We start from the raw sequence: 25,500 nt of genomic DNA on the forward strand, positions 1-25,500 counted from the left end.
TGCTTTTTACCCCACACTAGGAGCAATTCCTGGATGGAGTAAAGAACATTGCATCATTGTGAGTCTGTGGTTGCTAGATCGTGCTACTCCAGCGTATATTAGACCTGCATCCTTGGCGGTTTTAGGGTACTATGAAGTTGAGGCATAAGATACATAATCTTTCCAATTACTAGTTTACAAGTATACAGATTTAGTTTCTACGCGAGCCATAGGTACCATGATATTTTGCTAGCTTTTAGACGTTTGAAAGATAGTCGTTGACCGTGTTGAGAGAGCTCAAGCCTAGGGTTGTGTTTATCCGGGGGACCCGCGCGTTGTCTAATTTCCACTCACTCCACAATCCGGCCGACTTTGATAAATCCCCACAAGCCCCGGCGGGACTTTCATATAAATTTTCCGTCCGTATAGGTCACTTTCCGTGAAGCCGATGCCACCGGTGTCGAACTGCCCGAACTCTCGTATTGGCCTTCTAAGGGTCTTGATCCCCACAGCCGACCAGACGCGGCTAATAAAGTCTGATTCGGGGTAACAACCGAGCCAGAGACAGGCTACAGCCTACGAGACGGTAAATTCCGAAGGCGCCGTCTGTGCTATGCAGGTCAACCGACCAATACGAGCAGGGAATTTGAGTGAACTTGCTTAAAATCGGTTATATAGCTGCATGGACTACTGCCCCTTCTACCTAACCTAGAAACTTCCGCACCACCTCGACCTTATCAAATCACCAGTTAGCCAAGTCTCGGGGTCACTTCGGCATTATCCACCTTGGAAATACTTACGTAGCAAACGTGCCCGCGCTCACAGGCATAGCCCGAAAAAGAGCCGGTCCGAGGCCATAAAACAGCCTTCGCAAGCCACCTGTGACCTAAGTATGCCGAAAAGCATCTCTCATGTTGCGGTGTTTTTTCTCAGCCCCAAATCCATCGCTTTGCATCTTGCTCTTGAGCACGTCCAATGGATGACTCAGTAGCCAGAGCGCCTCCCCCGCAAGTCCTCCACATAATGCGATCTGTCAGCTTGGGAGTTCTTCTCGTTCCTTTTGCTGACGGGCCATGGCGATGCCCACGAGACCCTCGTATGCTGCCAACCACACTCCGTAACCGTGGATTTCTCTGAGCAGAGTTACTGCCTGTCCGCGGTAGATACCAGCGATGCCGGCGGTACGGATGAGCTTGAGAGCACAGTCCAAGGGTCCGTTGTATATTCTGGCTGCTCCATGAGGTTGCGTTTGTAAGCGGATACGGATGTGTTCTACTGGACCGAGATGATGCTGGTGGCTACTCCGGCTCCTGCACCGGCGAGGTAGTATTGCGGTATGGATAGGGTTGAATCATGCCCTGGGCGCTTATCTGTATTGTAGGACTCAATGGCTTGTCGGATCCCATGGAAGGCACCGAATTGAATGCTGACCTGGGGAGGTTTAGCTAGAAGTGCGTTTGTTGGGTGGATAGATGACCTACGCAAGCCCCAACACCCAACAGCGGCATAAGAGTGCCCTATCAGGTCAGTGGCTAATTCCAAACAGCTTTGGAAAAGCCCATACTCTATAAAATGCCAAAGGCCCTTCTTTGGCCCAGATGTTGCGAGCGGTTGGCAAGGTATTGCCTCCGTTTTGGGTTTGTAGCCGGACTTTGACTAGGTCTAATGGATAACATTTACACTAACATTAACCAGATGTATGTTTTCGCCATAAGACACATACCAAATGGCTGGCCTAGATACTGTCAGATCTATCTACCATACGAATTGTATAGTAAATGGTACTCGCCGATCAAGACCTGAGCAGCACCACCAGCCGCTCCCGCAGTGAGATCCGTAACAGTCTCCCTCCAAACAGCCACATTAGGCTCGTTCGCTTTCAATTCCGAAGCCATGATGTGACAATTTCTGCTCTAACCTGACCGAAAGAGCATACATATAGCTGTTATCGAGTCCTATTGTCCATAGCCCACAAGTCGGATTCTAGACCGAAGTGTGGATACTTCGGTATTGCATTCCGAAAGAGAATATACAATATCGGCCTTTGAATACCGAGCAAGAAACGCAATGCAATACAATATTAAGCAAATAACGATCGAAGTTTAGCATCTTCAACTTACATCCTTGAAGGCTGTTCAACGGCGAGCACGCCGTCATCTGGCATCGTTCAACTCCTCCGATTCGCAACTAGCCAAATGTATGATCAGATGAGGTCACATATCCTACAAATGAGTATAAGTGGATTTGAACTTTTACATATCTGCAGTATTGACAAACAGCAATCGAACAGGAGATACATACATTCTAGAATAGGTTTATCTATACAAAGAAAATACCGTCAAGCAAGAATCCAAGTGAAGAGGCCTACGGATCATTCTGTCCGTTAAAGATCTTTTCAATCTCTTGCCAATCCAGGTGATCGACACCGGTAAGTGGCAGCGATGGATCAAAGAAACTGGAGTAAATCCCCTCTGCCTCCACCGAAAGGTCTAGATGCCAGTCCCAGTCCACTTGCATGTCAAACGTTGCATTAGCGGTATCAGGGTGCATCCACGTCTCCAGAAGCCGACTTTCATCCCGGCCCTGTTCCCAGCCTTCGGCAGCCACGGTCGTATATTGGGGTGGCTGCGGAGGAATAGCCGAAGCCGATGTGTGAGGGACCGATGCATCTCCTCTCGGGCCGAGCGAGGATAAACTGATTGCACTCAGTGAGCCACTGTCTACTTGTTCACCTTGCTGTCTATCTGCTCCTAGAATATGGTTTGGCCATACATGCATACAAGAATGCGTGATGTCTTGTAAACGGCGTTCGGCGGCTAGGTTACCAGCTCGGGACAGGAACCGAAGGACATCGAATGCTTGGTCTAGAGCTGGGGGAGGTTGATCCTGAGTCTTGTCTATGAGGCCCATCATGACCAGAACAAAGGCGCCGGAGAATGTGGCGTCCAGATCAAAAAAGCCATATCGGGCTGCAATGATGGTCAGCGGGACAGCCTGGGATAGAAATAGGACATTACATACGTATGGTCTGCTGGCGCTTGAGTGCGTGAAGAATGGCTAGACTTTTCGTCGCGGCCTCATTACACGTCTCACACAGACGGCCTAACGCTGCTGGAAGAGGCTGCAGTGCCTGTTGGTTACTATGTTTTTGGACCTCCCGACGAACACGTTGTAGAAGAACAGGGCGAGTGCAAAGTATAATGGCCTATTGATCTTCTGGTTAGGTAGGAGCATATTGTACCTATCTGGGGGTATCTGACCTGGAACAACATTAAATAGAGCGATGCGCCTGTCCGTGTTACTGTCTGCAGAGGACGAGTGAAGTCGAGAACAAGAGCAGGGGGGAAGGAACGGCCTGTCTCATAAAGATTCTGAAGGATCTTCTGGATCTTGTAGACAAGCTCCAGTTGAGTAATGGATGTATTCCCATATAGAGCTTGTATTTCGTCAGAGTCGGAACGTATAGCTTGTTCATCAGGATTAACACAAACATGACATGATCTCGTCTGTGGCACGTGCAATGCGGACATTGATAGCCAAAGCAATGGGGGATTGAAACCCGATGGCTTGTCGAGGCAGCTCGGCGCGCAGCTGTCGCTCATCTGAGCCAGCGGCCAGCCCTAGGCCAGAAGAAAGACGTCTACATCATCAGGTTATTATCTGAATCTTGCATACATAAGCTAAAGACCTACCGATCCAGCATGTACACTGTCCACCAAAGTCTCACGCGATGAGCTGTTTCTGAAGGCAGACAGCGTTGTTCACGCGCTGGCTTATCAAAACCCAAGGCTATAGCTAGTCGTAAAGCGAGACCGATCTGTATCCGATCAGTCATTGTGCCCAGACTCAATTCACCAAACCCTCATACATATAGGTACGCATCGTGCTTCCGGTCGCACCACTGGAGGTAGGTGGCGATGAGTGTTAGGATCTCAACAGTAATAGCCCCTTCCTCGCCCAGTTGATGCAATGGAGGCAACCGTCTCATTGCTTCTGCAAAGAGACTCGCACCTGGTGGTTGGGAGGAAGGGTCTTCTACATCCATCAGCTTAGCCATCGCCATGACGAGCAGATACTCGGTGAACCAGATCGTGTGCATCTGGTGTTCCTGCGTTTGTTCATCCTGAAAGAGCAGTACCATGCTATCAGAAAAGGTGCGAGGGTCGAAAAAATGCTGGCTAACACCAAGGTAGAAGAGGAATCGATCGAGTAGATCTTGGGACTCCTCTAGAGATGGGATAGTCGGCACGGCATCATCGCTGACCAGCGGCCTCGCCGACGTCCATTGTGTTACAGCTTCCGTAGAGCCTCTGTTACCAGGGGCCCGTAAGAGTGCACTGTTAGCTGGGTGGTTCCTATCAAGAAGGGACTTGACTTGGGATTCAAATGCCGGTCCTGAAGTCAAGTCGGTTGCTGAATCAATCAGTCAAAGTTCTATGACCGAACGGCTACCGGCTTACCTGGACTGATCCCCGTGTCGCTTTCTTGATAAGGCATAGCTTCGGTCGTGTATTCATTGCGGATACCTGTACCTGATGTGGCAGGAGGAGCTGCTAATCCTTACAAGTCATGATTCGTCCGTGACTCTTTAGCATTGTTCCCACATACCTTGCGAAAGGGTACTAAGTTGCTCTTCATACAGCTGAATCTTATCTAGTAGATTTTTGACATGTCTATGTATGGAGCTGTCAATTGAAATCCCCATTGTTTGAGAAAGAAAGGTGGACATACGCCTCGGTATACCTTCTACGGCCGGCATGACCAGGTACACATTCCCAATTATGTCTAACACAGCTGCGACAGGGCTGATCTCCAGAGCATTTCACCTTACGTCGGCGGCAAGATTCACATCTATAGAATGTCAGTATGATACCGTATCGTACTGCGTGGATTGAACCTTCGGATGGAACCTCCGAGGGTTATCGGGACTTACGCATTGGTCGCGCGCGGATTTGTAGTCACCATCTTGTCTTTCGGACTGGATCGAATGCTGTCATAGAAGTAATCGACCTGGAACCCTAAGTATCCGACAATACTAGTATCCTGTAATACGTCTATGAGCGACAGATCTCATATAGCATTCGTCGGCAATCAAGATAGTTGAGGTTCTTCGAATGGAAGGTGGGGGTTGAACTCGGAAGAGATCCCGAGAATCTACTATTTAACTAAATGGTAAACCCTAACATATAACTCATTGCTGTGAACTTCCACCCAAAATCCAAGATACAATCAAATTCCACGGTCCATAACAGCTTGAAGATATATTGCAACATTGGAGTCCTAGCAGTGCCTTACAGTGCCATGGTTTGGTTTGCTCTTTTGGCTCTTTTGACCGAGATGATAGATTATGGGCCTTGTGCCTCATACTCACTACATACTGTACATTGTAGAAGGTAAGATAGATAATCCCCGAGAGTTCCCCAACTGACCTCATCCGCCATCCCCATCAATTGTCCATACTGCACCCTTGCAGTCGGTTGCTCAGCAGAGCCGACACACCCCAGGTGAGGAATCTCAGGGCAACAATTGCCGCCAACGCTTCGGCTTCGAAGCCGAGCCCCACTCGGCATCCCCGATCAATTATAGAATCAACATCTCGTGAGAAGACATAAGGGGAGATAAAATCCTATTGAGCAATCATTTCATGTGTCGTGGATCCAATGCCCATAAAGGGACAGGTCACCTTACCAGAACCCAGCTGTTGTTGACTTGAGTCTTCATTAGATGTTGATTATAAGAGGGGCCCTGATGTCCAAATTCAAGTCCTCCCCATCACTTTCAACTGCCACTGTCCATTTGGACTACAGAGAGAAAAGTCCCGTCCACGATGGAAGAACCGCCCTTCTCCATCCCTCCTCATTCTCGGCGTATCGACCCCACCCAGCCGCGCACCGCTACGTTCAAACCTGATGGTTCAGACAACGACAACGACCGCGTAGAGGTCGGACCGACTCCGCTGGCGTTCGCGGAGTGGCAGCATCTGGGTCTGCAGCCACCTCACCTACCGACCATGCGCGCGTATCGTCTACAGCGCATTTGCGATCAACTAATTAGTCGCGACCTAGGTGGCATCCTATTGTTCGATCCACTGAACATCCGTTACGCCACCGACACCAGCAATATGCAGCTGTGGACAGCGCACAACCCCTCCCGGGCCTGCTTCGTCGCCGCCAGCGGTTACCTAGTGTTGTGGGATTTCCATGGTTGCAATCATCTTTCTGCGCACCTGCCGCTGATTAAGGAAACGCGCAGTGGCGCCTCTTTCTTCTACTTTGAAACCGGCAACCGTACCGATGAACACGCCGCGCGTTTCTGCGCACAAGTTGACGAATTGCTCCGAAAGCATGCCGGCAATAACCGCCGGCTAGCCGTGGACCGCATTGAAGTCGCCGGCCTGCGTGCCCTCGATGCGCTGGGAGTGGAAGTCTGTAATGGGCAGGCCGTCACCGAGCTTGCGCGGATGATTAAGGGCCCAGATGAGATCCGGGCTATGCGCTGTGCGGTCGCCTCCTGCGAAGCCGCGGTTGGCGAGATGCGTCAGGCCATGCGCGCCGGTGCCACAGAAAATGACGTCTGGGCTGCTCTGCACGCAGGCAATATTCGCCGTGGCGGCGAATGGATTGAAACTCGCCTTCTTAGTTCCGGACCGCGCACCAACCCTTGGTATCAGGAATGCGGGCCGCGGATACTTCGCGATGGAGACCTGGTGTCGTTCGACACCGACCTCATTGGCGTATACGGTATCTGCGTGGACATGTCGCGCAGCTGGATCTGCGGCGACCTTGAACCTACAGCAGAACAGAAACGTCTGTATCGCATCGCCCACGAACATATCACCAATAACATCGAGATGGTTAAGCCCGGGGTACGTTTTACGGAACTGACGCGCAACGGTCACCGCCTGCCTGAAAGCTGCCGCGCTCAGCGCTATAGCGTGATGTTTCATGGTGTAGGCCTGTGCGACGAGTACCCTACCATCCGCTACCCCGAAGACCTGGAGTCTTACGGCTACGAAGGAGAGCTGCAAGCGGGCATGGTACTATGCGTTGAGGCTTATGTCGGTGAAGTGGGCGGCAAAGACGGCATCAAGCTAGAGAACCAGCTACTCGTGACGGAGACGGGCTATGAGCTACTAACTCGCTATCCCTTCGAAGAGAGCTTCCTACGCGACTGATCCTGAGCCTATTCTCGCTTATGCCAAGCCGCCTCGCCAAAGGATGCTCTGATCGAAGTACGTAGTTTGATCGGAAGCCGGCGAAATCGGATAGACTAGACCACAAAGGGAAAGGTAGCTGAGGTCCACTGTTCCTAAAATAGAAGGCGGTACTTCATAATTCCGCGCTAGGAAAGACCGCTTGAACCTCGTAGCCAGGAAATACACCTTCAGTAGTAATTTATACCTCCTCTATCTCAGCCAATGCTTGTGGATTCAACATAAAACTTACTCAGAGTATTGAGACTTTTATGATTAATTATCCTAGCTAATAAAATTAACTTTGCATAAGCTGAATAGCACAACAGAATACCCCACCAGAAGGTCCAACATCCGATGAACCATCCCAGAAAATGTTCAAAAGTTCTGCCGGTTCAATGAACAGCTTAAACACTTGCCGCCTTGCTTGATCGGATTTAGCCTCAATTAATTGCGGAGATTCATCGTTCTCCGCACGAACAATCCAATTCCTATATATCCTTTTGACATAGATTTAACCCGACCTCTCCTCTGCATTATGGCCTCCACCCAGAAAGCACGACGTCTCATTCTAACCACCGCGGTGGTCTCAATCACCATCGCCGGAACGCTCTACGGCGCCGGTATCAAGACCGAACAAGAGGTTACTCAGGTATGGCTATAGAAAATCCCATTAATACTTCCCCGCCTGTTTCAATTGGCTAATCTTCGTTTTCTCCCCGTGTTTAGACAGTCCAGAAAAAAGAGGAAGCTTCAATAGACGAACGAATTGCGTCTCTTCGGGGAATGCGGCAAAATCTAGCGGCGAAGAAAGAACTTGTTGAGCGGCAGATTAACGATTTAGATGCTCGAATTGAGGAAAGGAAACGGAAAGGCATCGACGGATCGAAGAGGGAACCATCTTCATGATAGCTGAATAAGAGATAAATAATGGTTACGGACTTAAGTTGGAGGTTGGTGTTCCTTGAGAAGACGATTTTGCTATTCGGCCTGTTGCGCAACCCCAATACTTATCCTTTTTGCGCAGACAATATGCCATGCGATTATCTATAAGACTATAATGTGGGATACTTCTTCGGTATATCAAGCCCTACGTTGGGCTTGCTGGTATCTACCGGGGTGGTTTGCCTTCCGTGGTTTCGATGGGCAGGCTGAACTTGTTTGAGGTTTGGTTTGACGACGAGCTCACTACGGCCCTTGCCGTGCTCGATCATCTATTGCTTCGCACATTGCTCGGCAGTCTTTACGCATTTACGTCTAGGTTGGACTAAAGAACGTTACAAGGTTGCTGCAACTCGAGAGCAGGCAGGTATGAGGGAACGAATCACTTAATTTAAATAAGTGCATGGGTCGATCTCTGGCCGCGCGGATGCTGTGCATCCTCAAAATAGATTTTTCCAGACCCAGTTGCTTAACCGGGATATGGTACAACGATGAGCACCAGTCAATTACATCTAAAGATGTTTCAATTGCAATCTCATGTTCTATTTCTAATGAACGTTGCGCCATAGGGGTATATTCAACTTAGATCGCCTGTATAGATATGTGCGTCTTCCAGTACTGGACTGGATAACCTCTCAGTGTAACACCAGAGGCTTGACAAATGAAAATAGAAGTATATAAAAAGATAAAACGAGGGTCGCTGGCCCAACAAGTTATGGCTTGCATGTCGTGCTCTTCCACAGTCAGATAACAACCAAATCATCATACATCATACATCAATCATCCAAAATTCCGCGCGAGAGCGCCGCGAGGCTTGCTTCATAACGTGCAGGATTGTGGTCACTGAACATTCCTGATCCGAATCTCATTTCTCCAAAGACGGATTCGACGTCTCGAATAAACTTGAGCTGGACTCTCGTTGCAGGACGACCTAGCCGCGGATGGCCATCATCACCCATACCCGACGTGAAAGCATCCCGCTGCAAGACACGCATGGTTTCGACCACGAATACCTCCCCCGGGGGCATCAGCTTAGGCGCGAGCATTTCCTCTCTGAGCATTTTGAGAGTCTTCCATGCCCAAGCGTCCTCACCAATCCCGTCACCAGCATGCTGGACTATAGGCGGCTCGTTGACGTAGAACTTATTAACGATACTCTGCCGCAAACTGTTCCAGACACGGCCTTGTACGTGCGACTTGGTTCCTGAAACGTCACTCTTGAAAGCCACTGACACCGTATGCATGTCATGCAAAATTCCTAAAGAAAGGCTGGGTACCACATCATGACCGTTAACAATTGTTGTAATTAACCCACGTGTCGCACGGCGAAGAAAAGGGGACATGGCTGCAGGCGGACCATATGCGTACACATGTATAGGTCGTCCCGAGGGAAGAAAACACGCCGTTTGGTTGGTGTCGCTGCTTCCAGTTAGGAGCAAACGTTGCGCGGTGGCTTGATATGAAGCAGTCACAAACGATGTCCCGTAGCCATCATTCGTAGGTTCCGATATCATCGTAGCTAATAGTGCAGCAACACCTCCGCCTAGCGAGTGACCGCAGAGTACCACGCCATAATCTGGGAATTCCTCCAAGGCAGCTCTGATTGTAATCATAACTTTACCACCTCCCCCCATCAACAGTCGTTGCGCAGAAGCATGCATGCCCTTATGAACTTTCCAGCTCTTTCCTTGCCATTCCAGGTCATCATAATCACAGGTCATATCTGTGAGGATATCTTCGAAGCCCCATGTTCCCCTAAGTGTCAAGACAACGGCCTTCGATTCATGATCTAGAAACAGGTAATGGACCAGAGGAAACCCGGTCTCCGTCTCTCCAGCAGCATTTGACCCACCCGCGGGATCGACAAAGGATGATAGAAGGATTGTCGAAGCTGGTAGGCCGGTGTGGTCCGAAAAGTCGCTGTGCTCGCGACTGTCAGATTCCTGATATGCAAGAGCCTTGGTCGTTGGTGGAACACCCATGACTTTGAGGGCATTTGATCCATAAGATGCCGAGGAAAACCGGAGGAAACGCCTGATATTTTGCACAAAATGCTTTTCGGGAAATATTCCTGGAACAAGTCCATCGCGGCTTAATGCTTGTATAGTTTCCATATCATCGTAAGCACTCTTGCGGGACCGATGCGCAAGTATGAGTGACGTCTCTGAACCAGCCGTGGCTAAGGAGTATATGCTGGGAGTAAACGTATGAGAGCTTCTGTGTAAATGTGAGGAGCTTGGACGTCCATCATTGACAGACACAGACATGTCCGCCTCAGATCGTGTGACGGACATAGAACTGCTGCTACGCACATGTGTCCTCACACCGGCAGAAGATCTCGGGCGCACGTTTGTAGAATAAGCATCTGTTTGCTTCATGAAAGATTCTTCATTCTTCTCATGTATCGCATAAAACTCAGGCATCGGACCCCTTTCGGGGGGCATTTCTCGTACGCTAGTACCTCGTGCTGTTGAAGGGACAGACAGTCGAGAGCTTTGTAAAGGCGATCTTGGTGAGCCTCGGTTCGCTACGGACGAAACTCGAGCCTTTGAAGGAAGTGGCGGCTTTTCCGATTTTGCTTCTGCGGTAGGTTTCGGAGATTGTTTGGGAGCTGATGGTTTTCTTTCAGGGACATAGCCTTTAGAACCCTTGCTGCGTTGGACGGAATGAACCGGTGGCGTGCTAGACTTTTCCTTAACCGACAGTCGCTTACTCTGACCACTTCTTTCAACACTCGCCGGTTTCACTTTCTGTGCAATCCTCGTCAGGGAGCCTTTCCCAAACGAACCTTTCGAGATAGTGTCGGCTTCGTTTGAGGCGGTTCGAGTAGATTCTGTGCTATATCTTTTAGAGCTATTTGAATCAGCGAGTAGCGTTGGCTCGTATGAAGATTTACCCAGTCCATTGGTTCCCGGAAAACGACTGTTTCGATGGCTGCCATCTTCAATTTCAGTTTGGATGGTTTGTATTGGTTTGTCTTGGGGTTTAGCATGACGGTGATCTGCGACAGTTGATTCGGCGTCAGGGAGTGAGTCAGTAATCGCAATACCTTGACTCAAGTAAGGACTCTGGTCGCCATGGTCAGAACTGATCTCGTATATACCCGAGATATCGTCTCCACGTGATAGCCTCACGTCTGCGCTTTGAGATTTATTGAAAGCCGTTCGAAAAACAACAGTGTGCTTGGGAAATTGGGGAGGACTCGATCCTCCACTGCTGCCAAGGCACTGGTCGTTACGGAACCTTTCCTCAATCACCATCGTACCGGGCGGAGCAGCAATCTCTGCGCTGTCGTCATCATAAATATCGACTGTAATAGTACGTGCAGTGACTAGGTCAGTCTTTATCGAGGCACGACAGCCTTGAGGAAGCTGCTTCATAATATACAACCGAATGTCATCGTCGGACATTTGATGGTCTCCTGGGGGAAGCGAAAGGGGATGTTTCTCGGCCATATCACCCCTACTCGCCGGACGCTGCACAGCATCGAAGGCTTCTTCGTCATTTCCGGGCGATATGAAAGACGAGCGCCTCGTCTCATCGTGGAATTCGCTCCGAGGCCTTCTCGTAAGTTCTATCTGATGCATCCCAACAACATCTGCTCTGACCCCATTATCTAAGATGACAACATCCCAGATGGCCTCCTCCCCACCATTCGTACGTATTTGTCGTTCGGTGTTTTTTCTTCCCCAACGCTGAAGCATGGCGAAGCCAACTGTGCCTATTAAGAGGTCACCGACACCAATGTTATCATCAGTCATAGACTCAACTCTTGGGTTCCGAAATTCTCTTCGGATAAGTGTTATGATGGCAGCTATTGCCCTTGAAGACTCAGTTGAGCCAAGTATTGCATCAAGGGTAGACAAAAGCGCCTGGGACATATTTGAAGCAGATGAGAGAGTTGTGGAAGAGAAATGAAACGTTGCAGCGACGAAGAACGATGCAGACGTGACCGACTTGTGCAGAGCGGCAAGCTAAACATAACTCAGCTAATGTAAGTCAATTGGAGTAGACGCTAGATTTAAACTTACGCTTCGCTCTAGTATAGATTCTGCTTCTACTCTGCCATGTTCTCCGCTACTCCTCGTAGCCACATCCCGCCCGGCTCTTGTCAGGACGCCTTCAATGACTGCTCTACTGAGCTCCAATCCCGTCAGTGTGGTGGCTCTTGCTCCATCGATGGCCACTCCTCCGAAGAAAGTCCCGACTCGGAGAGAAAGCGAAGTGGACTGGGTAACAAAGGAAACAATCGAAGCCACTGGACGTGGAAGTAGAGTTGCGCCTGAGGTTGCGGGTATATGGCTTGCGCCGTCACCCTGGGCCACTTCTAGATCAGGTTGGGTCTCAGCTCGCCTCAACATAGGCACAAGGCCGAATATATTAGGCATCGCGAATCATTAAACTGTTCACTTGAACTTTCTTTCGTATTGCATTAAAAGAGTGTTTAGAATCCATGAGCGAACGTATTCAGAAACGAAACAGGAAGAACTACTTTCGTGGCCACGGCGATAAGACAATAGATAACTAAAGTAAGTATGCTTTGCCAAATCAGACCGTCAGATGTTGCGTCAGTGACCGGGTTCCTGGCGGAAGGGCAATGAGGTGTAGTCTTGTAGATCAGCACCAAGCGGCAAGGTACAAGTCATCCTCCGCCTTCCGAGCCTTAAATCAGGGGGAAAACACGTTGAGGAGTCGAATATTTGACATGTGATTTTCAGCTCTTCCCCCCCCAACAAAGTATTAAAAATCGAACTCCTTTGGATCCGGTTCATGATTGGCATTTCTAAATACACACTAAGGCTATGGATTCAGAACTTTATTTGCGATCATTATTTGTTTTCACAATTCGTTCATGGGCCTTGCATTACTATTTTAGATTCCCCTCGCCGATTTCCGTGGCCGAGGAAGAACATTGAGCTTATGAATGACAGACCACTATACAACCCAATAAGAATCATTCGGTCTTGTCACATCATAGCCTTCATATCTCCTGGGTACTGGACTTTCCTAACTCTATCTCGAGTACATTCGGCGACGGTGCAAATGCCGGACAAACTCATAGTCTGCCACAGATCTGCCAGCAGTCCTTTCATGACAGATTTGGCTCCCTCTCTTCCGTTGATTGCAAGACCATATATTACAGGTCTGCCTACAAACACTGCCTTGGCCCCTAAACAGAGGGCTTTCACGACGTCTGCACCAGTCCTGACCCCGGAATCAAATAGGACCGTCATCTTGTCACCGACGGCTTCAACAATCTCAGGAAGCACATCCAAAGAACCGATGGCACCATCCACTTGTCGACCTGTAGAGCGTCAATAATCAAAAGGAACAATATTAACAGGTTGTTATTATATACGTACCTCCATGGTTAGAAACAACGATACCGTCACATCCAGCTTGGAGAGCAAGCTCTGCATCCTCTACATGCTGGATCCCTTTGAGAACGATTGGTCCATCCCAGTTCTTCCGTAGAAAAGCGATATGCTCCCACGTATGAGGTCGGCCAGGGAACACGTCAGAGATCCAAGCCCGAGATGCTCCGACAATATCTTCTTCTAGTTTAGAGCCGGATTCCTTCTCGAACTTTGCACGAAACACCGGGTCAGAGAAGCCGATTTGGTTGCCAACGCCCTTGATAAATGGGACATAAGCATTGTCCAAATCGGCCGGTCGCCAGGCAAGGGACCAAGTATCCAAAGTGACTACGAGAACAGAAAAGCCATTGTCTTTAGCACGCTTCAGTAGTGAGAGCGTGACGTCATCATCTTGGGGCCAGTAGAGTTGAAACCATCGTTTTCCGTCCCCATTTGTCTCGGCCACCTCTTCAATGGAACTAGTGCTGGCTGTACTAAGGGTATACGGGACTCCGACTTCTGCACATGATTCGGCTAGACCCGTCTCTTTATCCTCATGGAACAAGCTCTGGACACCGACGGGTGCCATCAAGACCGGGTTCGGGTACTTTTGACCAAAGAGCTCTACCGAAAGGTCCTGATTATCCACCTATACAATCTTATCAGTCAGCGAACGGAAAGAAGAGATTCTCGCACTCAACAAACCTGTCTCAGCATTCGTGGAATACTATATACATTATGTCAACTACCGTACAATGTACGTCCGATCGCAGGCTTACATTTTCCATTGACGAAACGCCAGCCGATTGCTGTCCATGGTAGCCTTTTCACCGGCTCCCCCAGCAACATAATTGAAAGATCGGACACCTAGTGCCTTGCGCGCCTGTTCCTCGAGAAGACGAGGGTCCGTAGTGACATTCGGCTGAACACTTTCTATGGCCCCACGGCCATAGATGACGGACTGGTAATCGCCATACCTTTCAGGCATTTTGGATGGTTCTGAATACTAGTCGGAGTTATGCTCGTAAATGGCCAAGTAGTCCGATCGTGATCATCGCAATGTTATTATACTTGGAGCTAGTAGTTACAGGGTCAAAGGGGGGTAAACCACGTGAGCTCTGTTTACCTCGGAAACTGGGATATACTCGGCAATGACGTTACCAGGCATGAACTGTTCTATGATTATATCTCATATTCCTGGAAGAGGTTGTTCAAAACAAGAAAAATGAAGAAAAGAAAAGAAAAGAAAAGCATTTAACAAGCATAAAGAGTGGTCTACTTTACCACGATCTTCATTACCCGCCAATATAACTTCACGTGGCGAGCTAATTCTATATCTATAAGTATTGAGTTAGCATTAGATGATGGTTGACACAAGAACATTCCCAATGATGGAAATTTGAGTTGGACTGTCCTGCTGCCATTACACGTAAGCACTATCACCCCTTGCTTGACATGACATGTAAGAGAGAAGTGTACCACCAAACTGGACATGCAATTTATGGTTCATGCATTAAAGTCGAAAGCGGCATTTTGCTCTGCGGGACAGCGGCAAATCACACTGCTTATCTTTCAGGGTCTTTTCCGGGATCTTTAAGTTTCAGCCTCGACCATGTTCTGTGTCATACCAAGATGTATCCTTGCTTGAACCATTGAGGTATTGATGTAAAAAATGACAATGTGAGAGGCAAAATACCCGGAATTACTAATTTGTTGCCGTAACTTGAATGGCTGCAGAATGAGAATTGTATTGAATGAGAAAAATTTCAATAGCCGGAGCGTAAAACTTTAACCATCATCCCACACCGGGACCAATAGTGGGGTGCGAAAAAAACATGGTCCACTAGTCTAAACATGAGCTAATTTGCCATTATCAAGCAAATAAAATGATTCATCCATTGCTTTCTTCAAAGATCCTCTGTTCCTGAATGATCTTCTCCAGGACCCTAGTCTGTTGCCTCACTTTAATCCTCAGGGATCTTTAGAGCAACTGCAAGATCGGTGGTCTTGGCATTCTGCTCACTATCACGCTCAGGTTTGAAGCAACCGGGGCGCGGGGTTCCCTTCTTTCGGATACTTTTGCCTCAGTGATCCAATCTTCTGCGCAATGCAAGGACTGTCGGTGTGATTGTGTGTTCAGACACTGGGGCCTGATCAGAGACCTTACTCTCTTTCTACGAGTCGCTTCTCTTGAAGATCGTCGCTATTCAGAGGAACAGAGACCAAAATTAAGTACATCTGTTGAAATTTTGAGCGGCAACCATGGAGTACCGAAGTGAGCCGAAACCGGACGTTGAATCACCCCGACAGGGCAACACCATGATGGTACCCCAGGATACCGACACCGGGTCCTCTTTTCTTGAAGGGGAGAGTGAAAAGCATTTGCTCTGGAAAATCGATATACATATCTTACCCATGGTTGTGCTTCTCTATTTATTCAGCTTTCTGGATAGAGGTTAGTTCCCCGTCTTATATCCATAAGGATATTGCGTCTATCTACTGCTTAATCCTGCCCGAATGTTGGCCTGCTGACACGTATCTATTACAGTGAACATTGGCAACGCTCGACTGTATGGCCTAGAAGATGACCTGGGCCTGGTTGGTAACCAGTACCAGGTCGCTGTATCTATCTTATTTGTAACCTACTGTGTATGGATGACCCTGAAATCTGTGGGCACTGCAAGGTTCCTGACCGTTCAATATAGCTATTTGAAGTACCATCGAACCTGGTCCTCAAGAAACTTCGGCCGTCACGCTACATTGCATCGATCTCGGTTATTTGGGGTATCATAGCAACCCTAACAGGAATCACCCAGAACTATGGAGGGCTGATCGCTTGCCGTCTTCTCCTAGGTTAGTAACAGTCTCGGTTCTACAGTAATACCAAAATACTGATGAACACAGGTGTTGTGGAAGCCGGACTATTTCCCGGACTTATAACATATCTCACCTTATTCTATAGCAAGCGTGAACTTGCTCTCCGGACAGGGTATCTTTTTAGCAGTGCGGCAGCAGCTGGAGCGTTTGGCGGGCTTCTAGCGTATGCAATCGGGTTCATGGATGGTATCAGCGGACTTCGAGGCTGGCGATGGATCTTGATACTGGAAGGTATCCCAACCGTACTCCTAGGAGTGGTGGCGTGGTTCGTTCTAGCCGATGAGCCTGACACAGCTTATTACCTCAACGAAGAAGAAAAGGCCCTCGTGCTCCGCCGGCGGATGCGCTACGTAGGTCAAACGGCATCTGCGCAGAAGTTCCACTGGGCGGACGTCAAAGAAGGCGCACTTGACTGGAGGATCTGGGCGTTTTCCATCGCTCAGTTTGGTATTGATACCATGCTTTATGGCTATAGTACTTTCCTTCCCACCATCATCAAGGGTATGGGCTCATGGTCGACGCCTGAAGTGCAGGCACTAACAATTCCATGCTATGCGCTTGGGGCCTTGGCCTATTTGGTGACCGCTTGGGTCAGCGACCGAACTCAGCGCCGCGGTCTGTTCATCTGCATTTTCTCCGCAGTCTCCGTCGTCGGCTACGGAATTTTGATTTCTGATACATCCTCGGGGGTGCATTACTTCGGCGCATTGCTCATCGCCCTGGGGCTGTATGTGGCGGTTGGGTTGCCACTCGCATGGCTTCCTACTACGCTTCCTCGCTATGGGAAACGTACCTTCGCTACCGGCTTACAGCTCACGTTTGGCAACATCAGCGGTGTCATGTCACCGTTCTTGTACAAAAATAACGAAGCGCCTCGGTATGTCCGAGGAAATGCCGTGACGTTAGGTCTTGTGGGATTTGCAGGAATAGTATATGGACTAATGTGGTTCTACTACCATCAGAAGAACATGCGCAGAGTCCAAGGCTTCGAGGACGAGAAGGTTGCTGGGATGACCGACGAGGAGATTGAGGAACTGGGAGATAAAAGTCCTCGATTTATTTATAGCACGTAAATGTATAGTATATAGAGCTACTGCTGTGGAACTAAGATAGACAGCGATCAGATGTTTTCAGCTAAGGATATACTCATGTTTTGTGTATATATTGTCCAGTTGTCAATAGGTCAGTATTGAAACGACAACCCACGAGACCTTATAAGAATGAAATCCGCGATAGTGCGCCATGCTTTTAAAATCGATTATTAGAGAATAATCGAAAAAATTTATCATGGACTGAAGTGCCCTGAGTGGAGGGGGTGTCACTTGATTGTTTCACTGCTTATAGCGGGCTGCAATAAAATGTCTCGGCAACCAAGTTGATTTAATCCCTGCAAACCACTTGCTAACAACCACCTTCTATCGCCTTGGTAATCTATCGCATGTCACCCCCATTATACCAAGATGCTGAATGTGACATCACCATGGGCATTAATTCTTTCCCTTTTGACTGCGATTGTTAGTATTTCCTATTATGATAACAACCCATCTGCTCCCGAGATTAGGTCGCCTCATTGCGCAAGCTGGAACGCCTGGTACAACCCACTCCGATCAGGCCAGGTCGGATATCAAGCCAACGATTGGAACATCCTCTACCACCTGGGTGGCAATGGACCATGGATAGAGAAGATTGACGAGCTTGAAACGCCGGGCCTTGAACCCCCAAAGGGTTGCGTCATTGATCAAGTACATATGGTACGGTTGGCTTGCATACCTTATAGTCGTTGATTCGAATCCGAATTATCACTTGAGTCAGTTTGCAAATTAATACTAACTGCTAACAGATCTCTCGTCATGGGGAACGATATCCGACCAAATCTGCTGGGAGTCGTATGTCTACCACCATGTTTGGCATATTATAGAGCCTACTGTTCCTAACGTCTATTCCAAGGTCACCTCGCACTTCTAAATCGAATAAAGGAAGCAAATGTAGTTCTTAATGGCTCACTATCATTCTTGAACAATTGGACATATTTTACCGATGAGCCACAGAAAGACTTTGACCAGCTGACCAGAACTAGTCCGTATGCTGGCACTCTGCAGGCTTTCTCAACAGGTATCCGCTTCTTAACGCGATACGGACACTTATTACCACTCCATGGGACGACAAGATTATGGGCAAGCGAGTGTAACCGCGTGATAGAAACAGCCCAGCATTTCGCGTCTGGATTCTTCGGCCTGGATTGGGAAAAGACTGAAAAGGCTGCGTTGGAGATCATCCCCGAGACCCTCGAGCGAGGTGCCGATACACTGACTCCGGGCGATACATGCCCAAAATACATCGAAGATCCTGCGAAAGGCCATGACAATGGTGTCAATATGCTTGCTCTGTTTCAAGATGTGTACATTCCAGCTATTGCAGAGCGACTAATCAATGATGAGAACAACTCGGCACTTGGATATTTAACCAATCTAGAGGTCTACGGTATGCAGGAAATGTGCGGATTCGAGACCCTATCTCGCGGGTCAAGTCCTTGGTGCGATATATTTACTCATGATGATTGGGAGAATTTTGAGTATGCCCGTGATTTGATTCACTACTACCGTGCTGGTCCAGGCAACCCGTATGCTGGTGCTATGGGTTGGCTCTGGCTCAATGCTACGACTGGTCTTTTACGGTCTGGGCCGGAAGCTGGTACTATGTTCTTCAGTTTGTGGGTGGCATCGTAACTTTTATGAATCAAGTGATTGAGAAAATACTGACATCCTAGTTTAGCGTTCATGATGGGGATATCGCTCCCTTGGTCACAGCAATGGAGATATTGAAAGATCCGAAGTATGATCCATTCCTGCCGACCACACATAGGGTGGAAGACCGCGTCTGGCGTACCTCGTCCGTCATGCCAATGGGCGGAAGGATCGTTTTTGAGAGATTGACTTGTCCGACTTCATCGGCGAAGGACCCCAGTGGTGAAGAGGCCTTTCTTCGGGTTAATATAAATGATAAGATTGTGCCACTGCCATACTGCAAATCTGGGCCTGGGCTGTCGTGTCCGTTGAAGGAATTCGTTGATCATGTAGAAAGACGAAGATCGGAAGTGGGAGACTTTGGAGAAGTGTGCGGACTAGAAAAGGACGTTGGATATATAACATTCTTACGACAGGGCTAGAGCTTCAAATGCTGGGGGTACTTTGTGAAGGGCAGAAAACGGGGTGGGGGGTTTTCAGAATAAATGGTGCTTTGGACTTGAGGCTTTTCGGAAAATGGATATCCAATTCGTATCATACCGCCTGGGTTACTTGGTTGCACTATCAAAGGAAAGCCAAAACTACAAAATAAATAAAAATTAATTAAAGATAAGATTTGTAAATGGCCGTTCGAAATGTCAGGGTGTAAAAGGGCAAAAAAGGTGCCCTCTGGAATGCCAGATGGGGCCCACGTGACCGTCCCCGGGCTAACAGAAGTGTTTACCGCAGGTCCAAAACTTTTGGGAAGATCGGCTACTTCCTCAGCGAGGTTTTGACAGCAAGCTTCATTTTTCATCCTAGATCATTCAATACAGTTCTCATCACCTCAGCTGTATTGTCTCAGCTCAATTCTTACTTAAATTAATAAAAGCCATACCCCCTTTATACTATGGAGTATCATTTCGTTCCCCCAGAGGAGCGCGCAAAAGATGACAAGGGCAATCTGCTGCCCTGGGGCTATGTCTACAAAGAGTACGTATAGCATTACATTTTGCCCCTTCTATTTACCGCTCATCAGTGCTGTTGACTGACATGTCTAATCAAACCATGCAGTGAATCTCGGAACCCTCGACGACCACCTGAAGAGAGTGGCCCTTTTGGAAAGAGGAGAAACGCTCGCTACGACCATGCTCGATCGCGTACCCGTACGGGAACACCTGCGAAAAAGGAAAACCCGAACGTTGCGGAATTCGGACGGCTTTTTGCTATGCAGCAAGAAGAGGAGAAGACTCGCAGCAATACCTTACCGAAATCGACATCTTCCTCAAATCTCGACAACGCACGCAAGCAAACGGACAAGGTCGCCACAGAATGCATACTGTACGGCTACAAGAGTAAAGACTCTGAGTGGAAGGTAATCGACAAGTACGAGCGGGTGTCCAGAGGCGTGATCTGTGAAGATTACCCGCGCAGCGATCCGAACTCTACGAGTGGGTATTCACAGCTTCTAAGCGGCGGTGATGTGGTAATCCATTCGAATTTGTCTGCGGATGCGAACCGCAAATCGAAACGTTATGCGGGCGGTTTCCACTGGATCAAGGTCACGTTCGACTCGACGATCGCCGCGGACCGCGCTTGCTTCTACTCTCCCCAGGAGATCGATGGACACTTTGTTTTCTGTGAACTGTATCATGGCCAAGGGCCCGCGGAGGATGTACCAATCCTTGCGGATTCATCGGCTGCCGAGCAGCAAAAATCGAAAGCCACGCGCACTTTGACCACTTCGCGCTCTACCAACTTCCTCCAGACGAATGAACGCTCAACATTACCGCGGTCATTCACTGTGAATAACCTTTCTAGTGTCCCGGATACAGAAGAAGGCCAATCACTAGAATCGACGCCGACTGCAAGCTCGACGACTGCCACTGGTGTGGATGTACCATCTACCGCTTCCCTTCAACAACGGAATATACCCCAAGAGCCGAAACCTGAGTCTGAGTTCATGACGCATATTCCGACGGTGCGTCGGGCAAAATTACGCCCGATCAATGAGGCTCTCCCGCCCCAACCGACCGTCACCGAACGCGTGTTGCGATCCATTCCAATCCTCAGTTGGTTCACTGGTGACATTGTGGGAGACGGGCCGCAGCTCAAGGAGGATGGAACATTCGACTATGATAAGTCGAACACCTACTGGCGTTTCTGGTATATGATCGATATGGTTCTCGGAACTGATATTTGTGGATTGCGGGAGGAATCATGATCACTCTCAATTCTTGCTCCCATTCCTCTACCACTTCTTACCAACTACACCTAAACTTAGCACCGGCGATGCGAAGCTTTGCAGCGTCAGTCAATGCAAGCCCAGCTTCGGGTCCGGAGTCTTTCCCGCCTGTAAGCAAACGTCTCCACTAGACGGTCCTTGTTTACTATGAGTGGCCTAACAATACCAATACCCTTGCATGTACGATAGTACCCCGCCGACGACTGTTGGCGCGAGCTGACGTTATTCGGGTTGGCAGTTTTCGTATACTCTATGATTTATGGCATTTACTGGTCGGAATCGTTCTTGATTATGCATGGAAGGCGAAAGGAATTAATAAACTGGTCGCATGGTACCTGTCTACGGCTTTTCGTAGGATTATAGTGTTTAGGCACTTATATAAATGTCGATCTTGGCTTTGCGACATGCTCTTTACTACCTACCAGTTTTAAGGAAAGTAACTCTACGATTATCCTTTTGAAGCAGAGCTTGGTGTAGCACCTGCAGACAAGACCCATCACCTTCACGAATTGCACCATTCGCAATTATCAAACCCAATAACACAACGACCCATTAATCGCAGCCCTAGATTCCAGTTCCAAAGAAACAAAGGGAACCGGGATAGTGCAGCCCCCAAGAATAACATGAACATATCACAGAGAAAAGTGTGAAAATTAGTGCAAAAAAAAAAAAGAAAGAAAGAAAGAAGGGAAAGAGAAGGGAAAAAAAGATTAAGACAGCCCTTTTTTAATGTCTTTGTTCACATTTTTATATCAATCAATTAAAACCCATGATATGATATGATATGGTTAATGAATTTACTCGACATTGCTCTCGAAGTTCTCGCCCTCAACCAGATCAGGGATATCATCCTCATCATCATCCTTCTTGCCCTCGGCACCGGCCTGGTTCTTCTGCATGTTCTGGTAGCTCTCGGCGAGCTTGCGGAGGGAGGCGAGGCTGTCGGGGCCAAGCTGGTTCAGGATACCGGGGACGAGCTCGGTGAGTTCCTTCTCTTCGCCGTTACCGTAGAGAGCGAAGGTGTTGGAGGGGACAGAGGCGTGAACTTTATAGAGAGTAAATCAGTAAGCAATTTGTTCTTCTCTTGGTTTGTTTCTTGGGGGTAGATTGCGACGTCTCCAACCGGCGGGTGCCGGGTGGATTTATAAGCGCGGGTTATGTATGTGGGTAGGTGGGTTGGTTATATATACCCTTGGGAGCACCGAAGTGGATGACGTTTCCGTCTTCCTTGAACATGTTGACCTCCTCGATGGCCTGGATGGGCTGGACGTTCATCTTCTTCAGGGTAGCCTGGAGCTTCTTGTCGTCGGCGCCGGAGGACTTGTGGACCTTCTTGACCTTGCGGCGGGGAGTGCCCTTGCCTCTGTTTTTAAGGGAATTCGTCAGTCGGATGGATTCATGGTCGGGTTTGTAAGAATTGGGAGTAGATCTGGTATGAGAAGAGGAGGGCGAGATAATGCATTGGGGGTATGTGTGGGTTAATTTCCCATTTTCGTGGTCGAATGCGGTACCCGAGGGAGACTGTGCGAAAAGAAAAGAGAATTTATACGTACCCTGTTCAACATGAAGATATAGGTTAGCTAACATATCACGTCACATTATCCAAAAAAAATTCAAAGTAATTCCAATTTCCGAAGCTTCCCAGGATTTCATGTCGCGACTGGCGTCTGGTCTCTGGAGCTTTGGCGATTTGCAGACTCGTCCGTGTCGGGTGTCGCATATCCTCCGGCTTAAGCGACCAGTTCCTCTCACTGCCAATGCCACTAAATCCCAGGACCACTTATTTCCAGAATAGATTGGGGGGAAATGGAGAGAAGAAAAATATCAGAAGAACACGTACCAATCCGCACGCTAGCCTGCATGCGAGCCAACTTTGCCTGATCCATGATGATGATTGTGTGTTGAGAAGATGTTCCTTGAACCTAGTGGGATGAATGGACGTCAATAATCTGGATCTGTGGAAACTCGGACTCGGTAAGGCTTTGTGGCAGAATCTGTGGCTGCCAAGAAAGCGGTGGCTGATGCTCCGGGGATTTGAAGAACAGTAAATGGGAGAGTAACAATACACACCAGTTGGGGGACGGATTGAGGGTTGCTGAAGAGAGTAAACCAAGGGAAAGGAGTCCACGTACCAAGAAGATGAAGATAGTTGGTCAGTAAAAGGTGCGAGTCACCGTGATCGAGTGAGAACGTAGTGTGGCTGGTGATGAGGTCAAAGTTGGTTTGTGTGGGGGGTCACTGTGGCGGTTCCTCGACCTTTCTACTCACTGCTACTGTCTATCTACTAGTATTTCTTCTACACGGTAGGATGTTTCCTCTTTACGCTGCATTGTTTCACCTTCATACGTGCTTCCCTTCTACCTGAATGCTTTCTCTCTAGTCGGTTTGCTGGTGGTCCAGATATTGATTATTGTGGGCTCGAATTGGCTCTCGAGGTTTGGCAGCTGCTCGGCTAAACCCTAACGATCAGGGATCCGTAATCATGAATGTCAATGCCTTGTGCATGGAGGCGAAGAACTCGGGAAAGACCAGCTCTCTGCCATCATTTGTGGTTTTAGCAACAGAGCTATCCTGTCAGTTCGGATACACTCGTCTCATACCGCTTTAGCTGTCTTGCTACTAGGTAGCCCAGCCGGCTAATCGCTTTCCATACTTTACTAATGCGGTTAGAGTAACTAACTCGTAACCTGAACCTTTGAAGGCTGATTGTTTTTGTAAGAAACAGAGAGAAAAAAAGAGAAAAGAAAAAGTACTAGAATAACACCGATTAGCTAACCATGAGGCCAACAAAAAAACTGTATCAAGTTTACTGACTCCCGGTCAGTCAAGCTTGCGCAGGTCCCGCAATAGTTCAAGTAAAGAGCGATTAAGATTAGACTTATATATCAACCAGATTATATATATCATACTGCAAGGCAGCACGAGGAAGAGGAAAGGATCACGATTTCTCAGCGATCTGATTCTCCGTCCATTCCCAAAGCTTTCGTGCCATGTCTGCATCGTCGGTGAATCTGCTCGAGCCGCGCACCCCGATAGGAACATAGTAAGCGCCATTGACCAGTTGCTCTCTCTTCGTCCCGGCCGCCCAGAGCTGATTCATCGCCCCTGTGCGTATACTACGAAACACGGTAGAAAGTAAACCAACCCCAAACTTTGAGATGGCATTCATCGCGCCGGTATGGCGGTATAGTTCACTGGACACTACACCTGGGTGAACAGAAACCGAGAGGATCTCGGGGTACCGCCGAGCAAGCTCTGATGCGAAAAGGATGTTAGCAGCTTTAGACGCGCTATAGCGAACTAGCGTGTGAGAGTCTAAGAGAGCAGACGTTGAGGTCATGACATCCAAGGATGGAGCAGCATGGCTTCCCACAGAGCTCAACGTCACTATTCTTACATCGGATGCGGGGCTTCCGACAGTTTTCTTCAGCGTGGGGAGGAGCAGTTTGGTAAGCAGGAAATGGCCAATATGGTTTGTCCCGAATTGGATTTCGAAGCCTTCCTTTGTAAGCTCTGGCGGATTCGCCATGGTGCCGGCGTTGAGGATCAAGATATCCAAGCGATCACACTCCGAGCAAAACTTCTCTGCAGCATCGCGTATGGACTGGAAAGAAGATAGGTCAAGTTGAATATGTCTAATGTCGACGGAGGCTGAAATGATGTCTTGAATCGAGCTGATGGCCTCGCGAGCTTTAGTAGCGTCTCGAGCGGCTAGGTATATGCGAGATGGGTTATGTTGCGCAAGCTGAAGGACGGTTTCTTTTCCAAGACCGGCATTCCCTAGAAAAAATTCCGGTATACGTTAGTATGCTTGGGCTGGAAAGAAGATCTGTACGGGCTCGAAACTCAGTCAAATTTACCTCCTGTCACAAAAAGAACCTTTCCAGAGAGATCTCCAATATCTCTGCTCGGCTCGAAGGAGTACCCCAACAGGCCGAAGGTAGCTTCGCTCAGCGTAGGACCAAGACTTGAGTACATATCCAATGGATGGCGCAAGCCATGCAAGGCAAAAGAGCCATTGAGAGCGATGTTTTGATAGAGAGACATGTTGAACATAATATGCTGTATAATAGTCAAAGGAAAGCCATGCAGTTAGTTGACGCCTTCCCGGTATATCGTCCTAGCCGGTTCTTTTTTTCTGCTGGAGAGTAGAGATGTCGTGAAACATGTGCGTTGTTGACTGCC

The 25,500-nt window shown here is 48.5% G+C and overlaps 11 protein-coding genes across 11 annotated transcripts; 5 read left to right on the top strand and 6 right to left on the bottom strand.

Annotated features, from left to right (window-relative positions):
• Window positions 1-1,012: 1,012 nt before the first annotated feature.
• Window positions 1,013-1,874, bottom strand: F9C07_2108407 (putative mitochondrial carrier protein ymc; the record flags this gene model as incomplete). The annotated part of the gene is made up of 6 exons (XM_071509045.1): window positions 1,013-1,251; window positions 1,296-1,410; window positions 1,461-1,496; window positions 1,544-1,641; window positions 1,703-1,714; window positions 1,739-1,874. 6 exons carry the CDS (start codon window positions 1,872-1,874, stop codon window positions 1,013-1,015), a joined length of 636 nt encoding a protein of 211 aa, XP_071364554.1.
• A 469-nt stretch (window positions 1,875-2,343) lies between these two features.
• On the bottom strand, window positions 2,344-4,944 carry F9C07_2234532 (uncharacterized protein; the record flags this gene model as incomplete). Its single annotated transcript, XM_071509957.1, has 10 exons — window positions 2,344-2,948; window positions 3,001-3,184; window positions 3,240-3,415; window positions 3,471-3,619; window positions 3,672-3,796; window positions 3,848-4,392; window positions 4,440-4,532; window positions 4,588-4,652; window positions 4,711-4,830; window positions 4,913-4,944. The coding sequence occupies 10 exons, from the start codon at window positions 4,942-4,944 to the stop codon at window positions 2,344-2,346; spliced, it is 2,094 nt and encodes a 697-aa protein (XP_071364555.1).
• An 862-nt stretch (window positions 4,945-5,806) lies between these two features.
• Window positions 5,807-7,153, top strand: F9C07_8838 (peptidase M24, structural domain-containing protein; the record flags this gene model as incomplete). The annotated part of the gene is made up of 1 exon (XM_041286520.1): window positions 5,807-7,153. The coding sequence occupies one exon, from the start codon at window positions 5,807-5,809 to the stop codon at window positions 7,151-7,153; it is 1,347 nt and encodes a 448-aa protein (XP_041148025.1).
• Window positions 7,154-7,709: 556 nt separating this feature from the next.
• F9C07_2234534 (uncharacterized protein) lies at window positions 7,710-8,080 on the top strand (the record flags this gene model as incomplete). Its single annotated transcript, XM_041286519.1, has 2 exons — window positions 7,710-7,823; window positions 7,901-8,080. The coding sequence occupies 2 exons, from the start codon at window positions 7,710-7,712 to the stop codon at window positions 8,078-8,080; spliced, it is 294 nt and encodes a 97-aa protein (XP_041148026.1).
• Window positions 8,081-8,889: 809 nt separating this feature from the next.
• F9C07_8840 (putative lipase) lies at window positions 8,890-12,501 on the bottom strand (the record flags this gene model as incomplete). The annotated part of the gene is made up of 2 exons (XM_041293182.1): window positions 8,890-12,087; window positions 12,145-12,501. 2 exons carry the CDS (start codon window positions 12,499-12,501, stop codon window positions 8,890-8,892), a joined length of 3,555 nt encoding a protein of 1,184 aa, XP_041148027.1.
• Window positions 12,502-13,080: 579 nt separating this feature from the next.
• F9C07_8841 (putative FMN dependent dehydrogenase) lies at window positions 13,081-14,458 on the bottom strand (the record flags this gene model as incomplete). The annotated part of the gene is made up of 4 exons (XM_041293184.1): window positions 13,081-13,418; window positions 13,477-14,119; window positions 14,176-14,197; window positions 14,250-14,458. The coding sequence occupies 4 exons, from the start codon at window positions 14,456-14,458 to the stop codon at window positions 13,081-13,083; spliced, it is 1,212 nt and encodes a 403-aa protein (XP_041148028.1).
• A 1,274-nt stretch (window positions 14,459-15,732) lies between these two features.
• On the top strand, window positions 15,733-17,420 carry F9C07_8842 (permease of the major facilitator superfamily; the record flags this gene model as incomplete). The annotated part of the gene is made up of 4 exons (XM_041293191.1): window positions 15,733-15,925; window positions 16,019-16,119; window positions 16,176-16,323; window positions 16,375-17,420. 4 exons carry the CDS (start codon window positions 15,733-15,735, stop codon window positions 17,418-17,420), a joined length of 1,488 nt encoding a protein of 495 aa, XP_041148029.1.
• Window positions 17,421-17,699: 279 nt separating this feature from the next.
• F9C07_2285193 (putative multiple inositol polyphosphate phosphatase) lies at window positions 17,700-19,802 on the top strand. Its single transcript, XM_041293192.2, has 4 exons — window positions 17,700-18,098; window positions 18,188-18,233; window positions 18,295-19,057; window positions 19,120-19,802. Exons 1-4 carry the CDS (start codon window positions 17,808-17,810, stop codon window positions 19,511-19,513), a joined length of 1,494 nt encoding a protein of 497 aa, XP_041148030.1. The 5' UTR covers window positions 17,700-17,807; the 3' UTR covers window positions 19,514-19,802.
• On the top strand, window positions 19,803-22,052 carry F9C07_2285194 (uncharacterized protein). Its single transcript, XM_041293193.2, has 3 exons — window positions 19,803-20,063; window positions 20,145-21,495; window positions 21,554-22,052. The coding sequence occupies exons 1-2, from the start codon at window positions 19,981-19,983 to the stop codon at window positions 21,292-21,294; spliced, it is 1,233 nt and encodes a 410-aa protein (XP_041148031.1). The 5' UTR covers window positions 19,803-19,980; the 3' UTR covers window positions 21,295-21,495; window positions 21,554-22,052.
• Window positions 22,053-22,112: 60 nt separating this feature from the next.
• F9C07_8845 (putative nascent polypeptide-associated complex subunit) lies at window positions 22,113-23,201 on the bottom strand (the record flags this gene model as incomplete). The annotated part of the gene is made up of 3 exons (XM_071511832.1): window positions 22,113-22,360; window positions 22,506-22,895; window positions 23,156-23,201. 3 exons carry the CDS (start codon window positions 23,199-23,201, stop codon window positions 22,113-22,115), a joined length of 684 nt encoding a protein of 227 aa, XP_071364556.1.
• An 886-nt stretch (window positions 23,202-24,087) lies between these two features.
• Window positions 24,088-25,448, bottom strand: F9C07_8846 (putative short-chain dehydrogenase/reductase family protein). Its single transcript, XM_041293186.2, has 2 exons — window positions 25,176-25,448; window positions 24,088-25,095 (listed from the first exon to the last, which is right to left on the bottom strand). Exons 1-2 carry the CDS (start codon window positions 25,369-25,371, stop codon window positions 24,254-24,256), a joined length of 1,038 nt encoding a protein of 345 aa, XP_041148033.2. The 5' UTR covers window positions 25,372-25,448; the 3' UTR covers window positions 24,088-24,253.
• Window positions 25,449-25,500: the final 52 nt, after the last annotated feature.

Source organism: Aspergillus flavus, chromosome 5 (genome assembly GCF_009017415.1).
Source record: "Aspergillus flavus chromosome 5, complete sequence".
Taxonomy (NCBI): domain Eukaryota; kingdom Fungi; phylum Ascomycota; class Eurotiomycetes; order Eurotiales; family Aspergillaceae; genus Aspergillus; species Aspergillus flavus.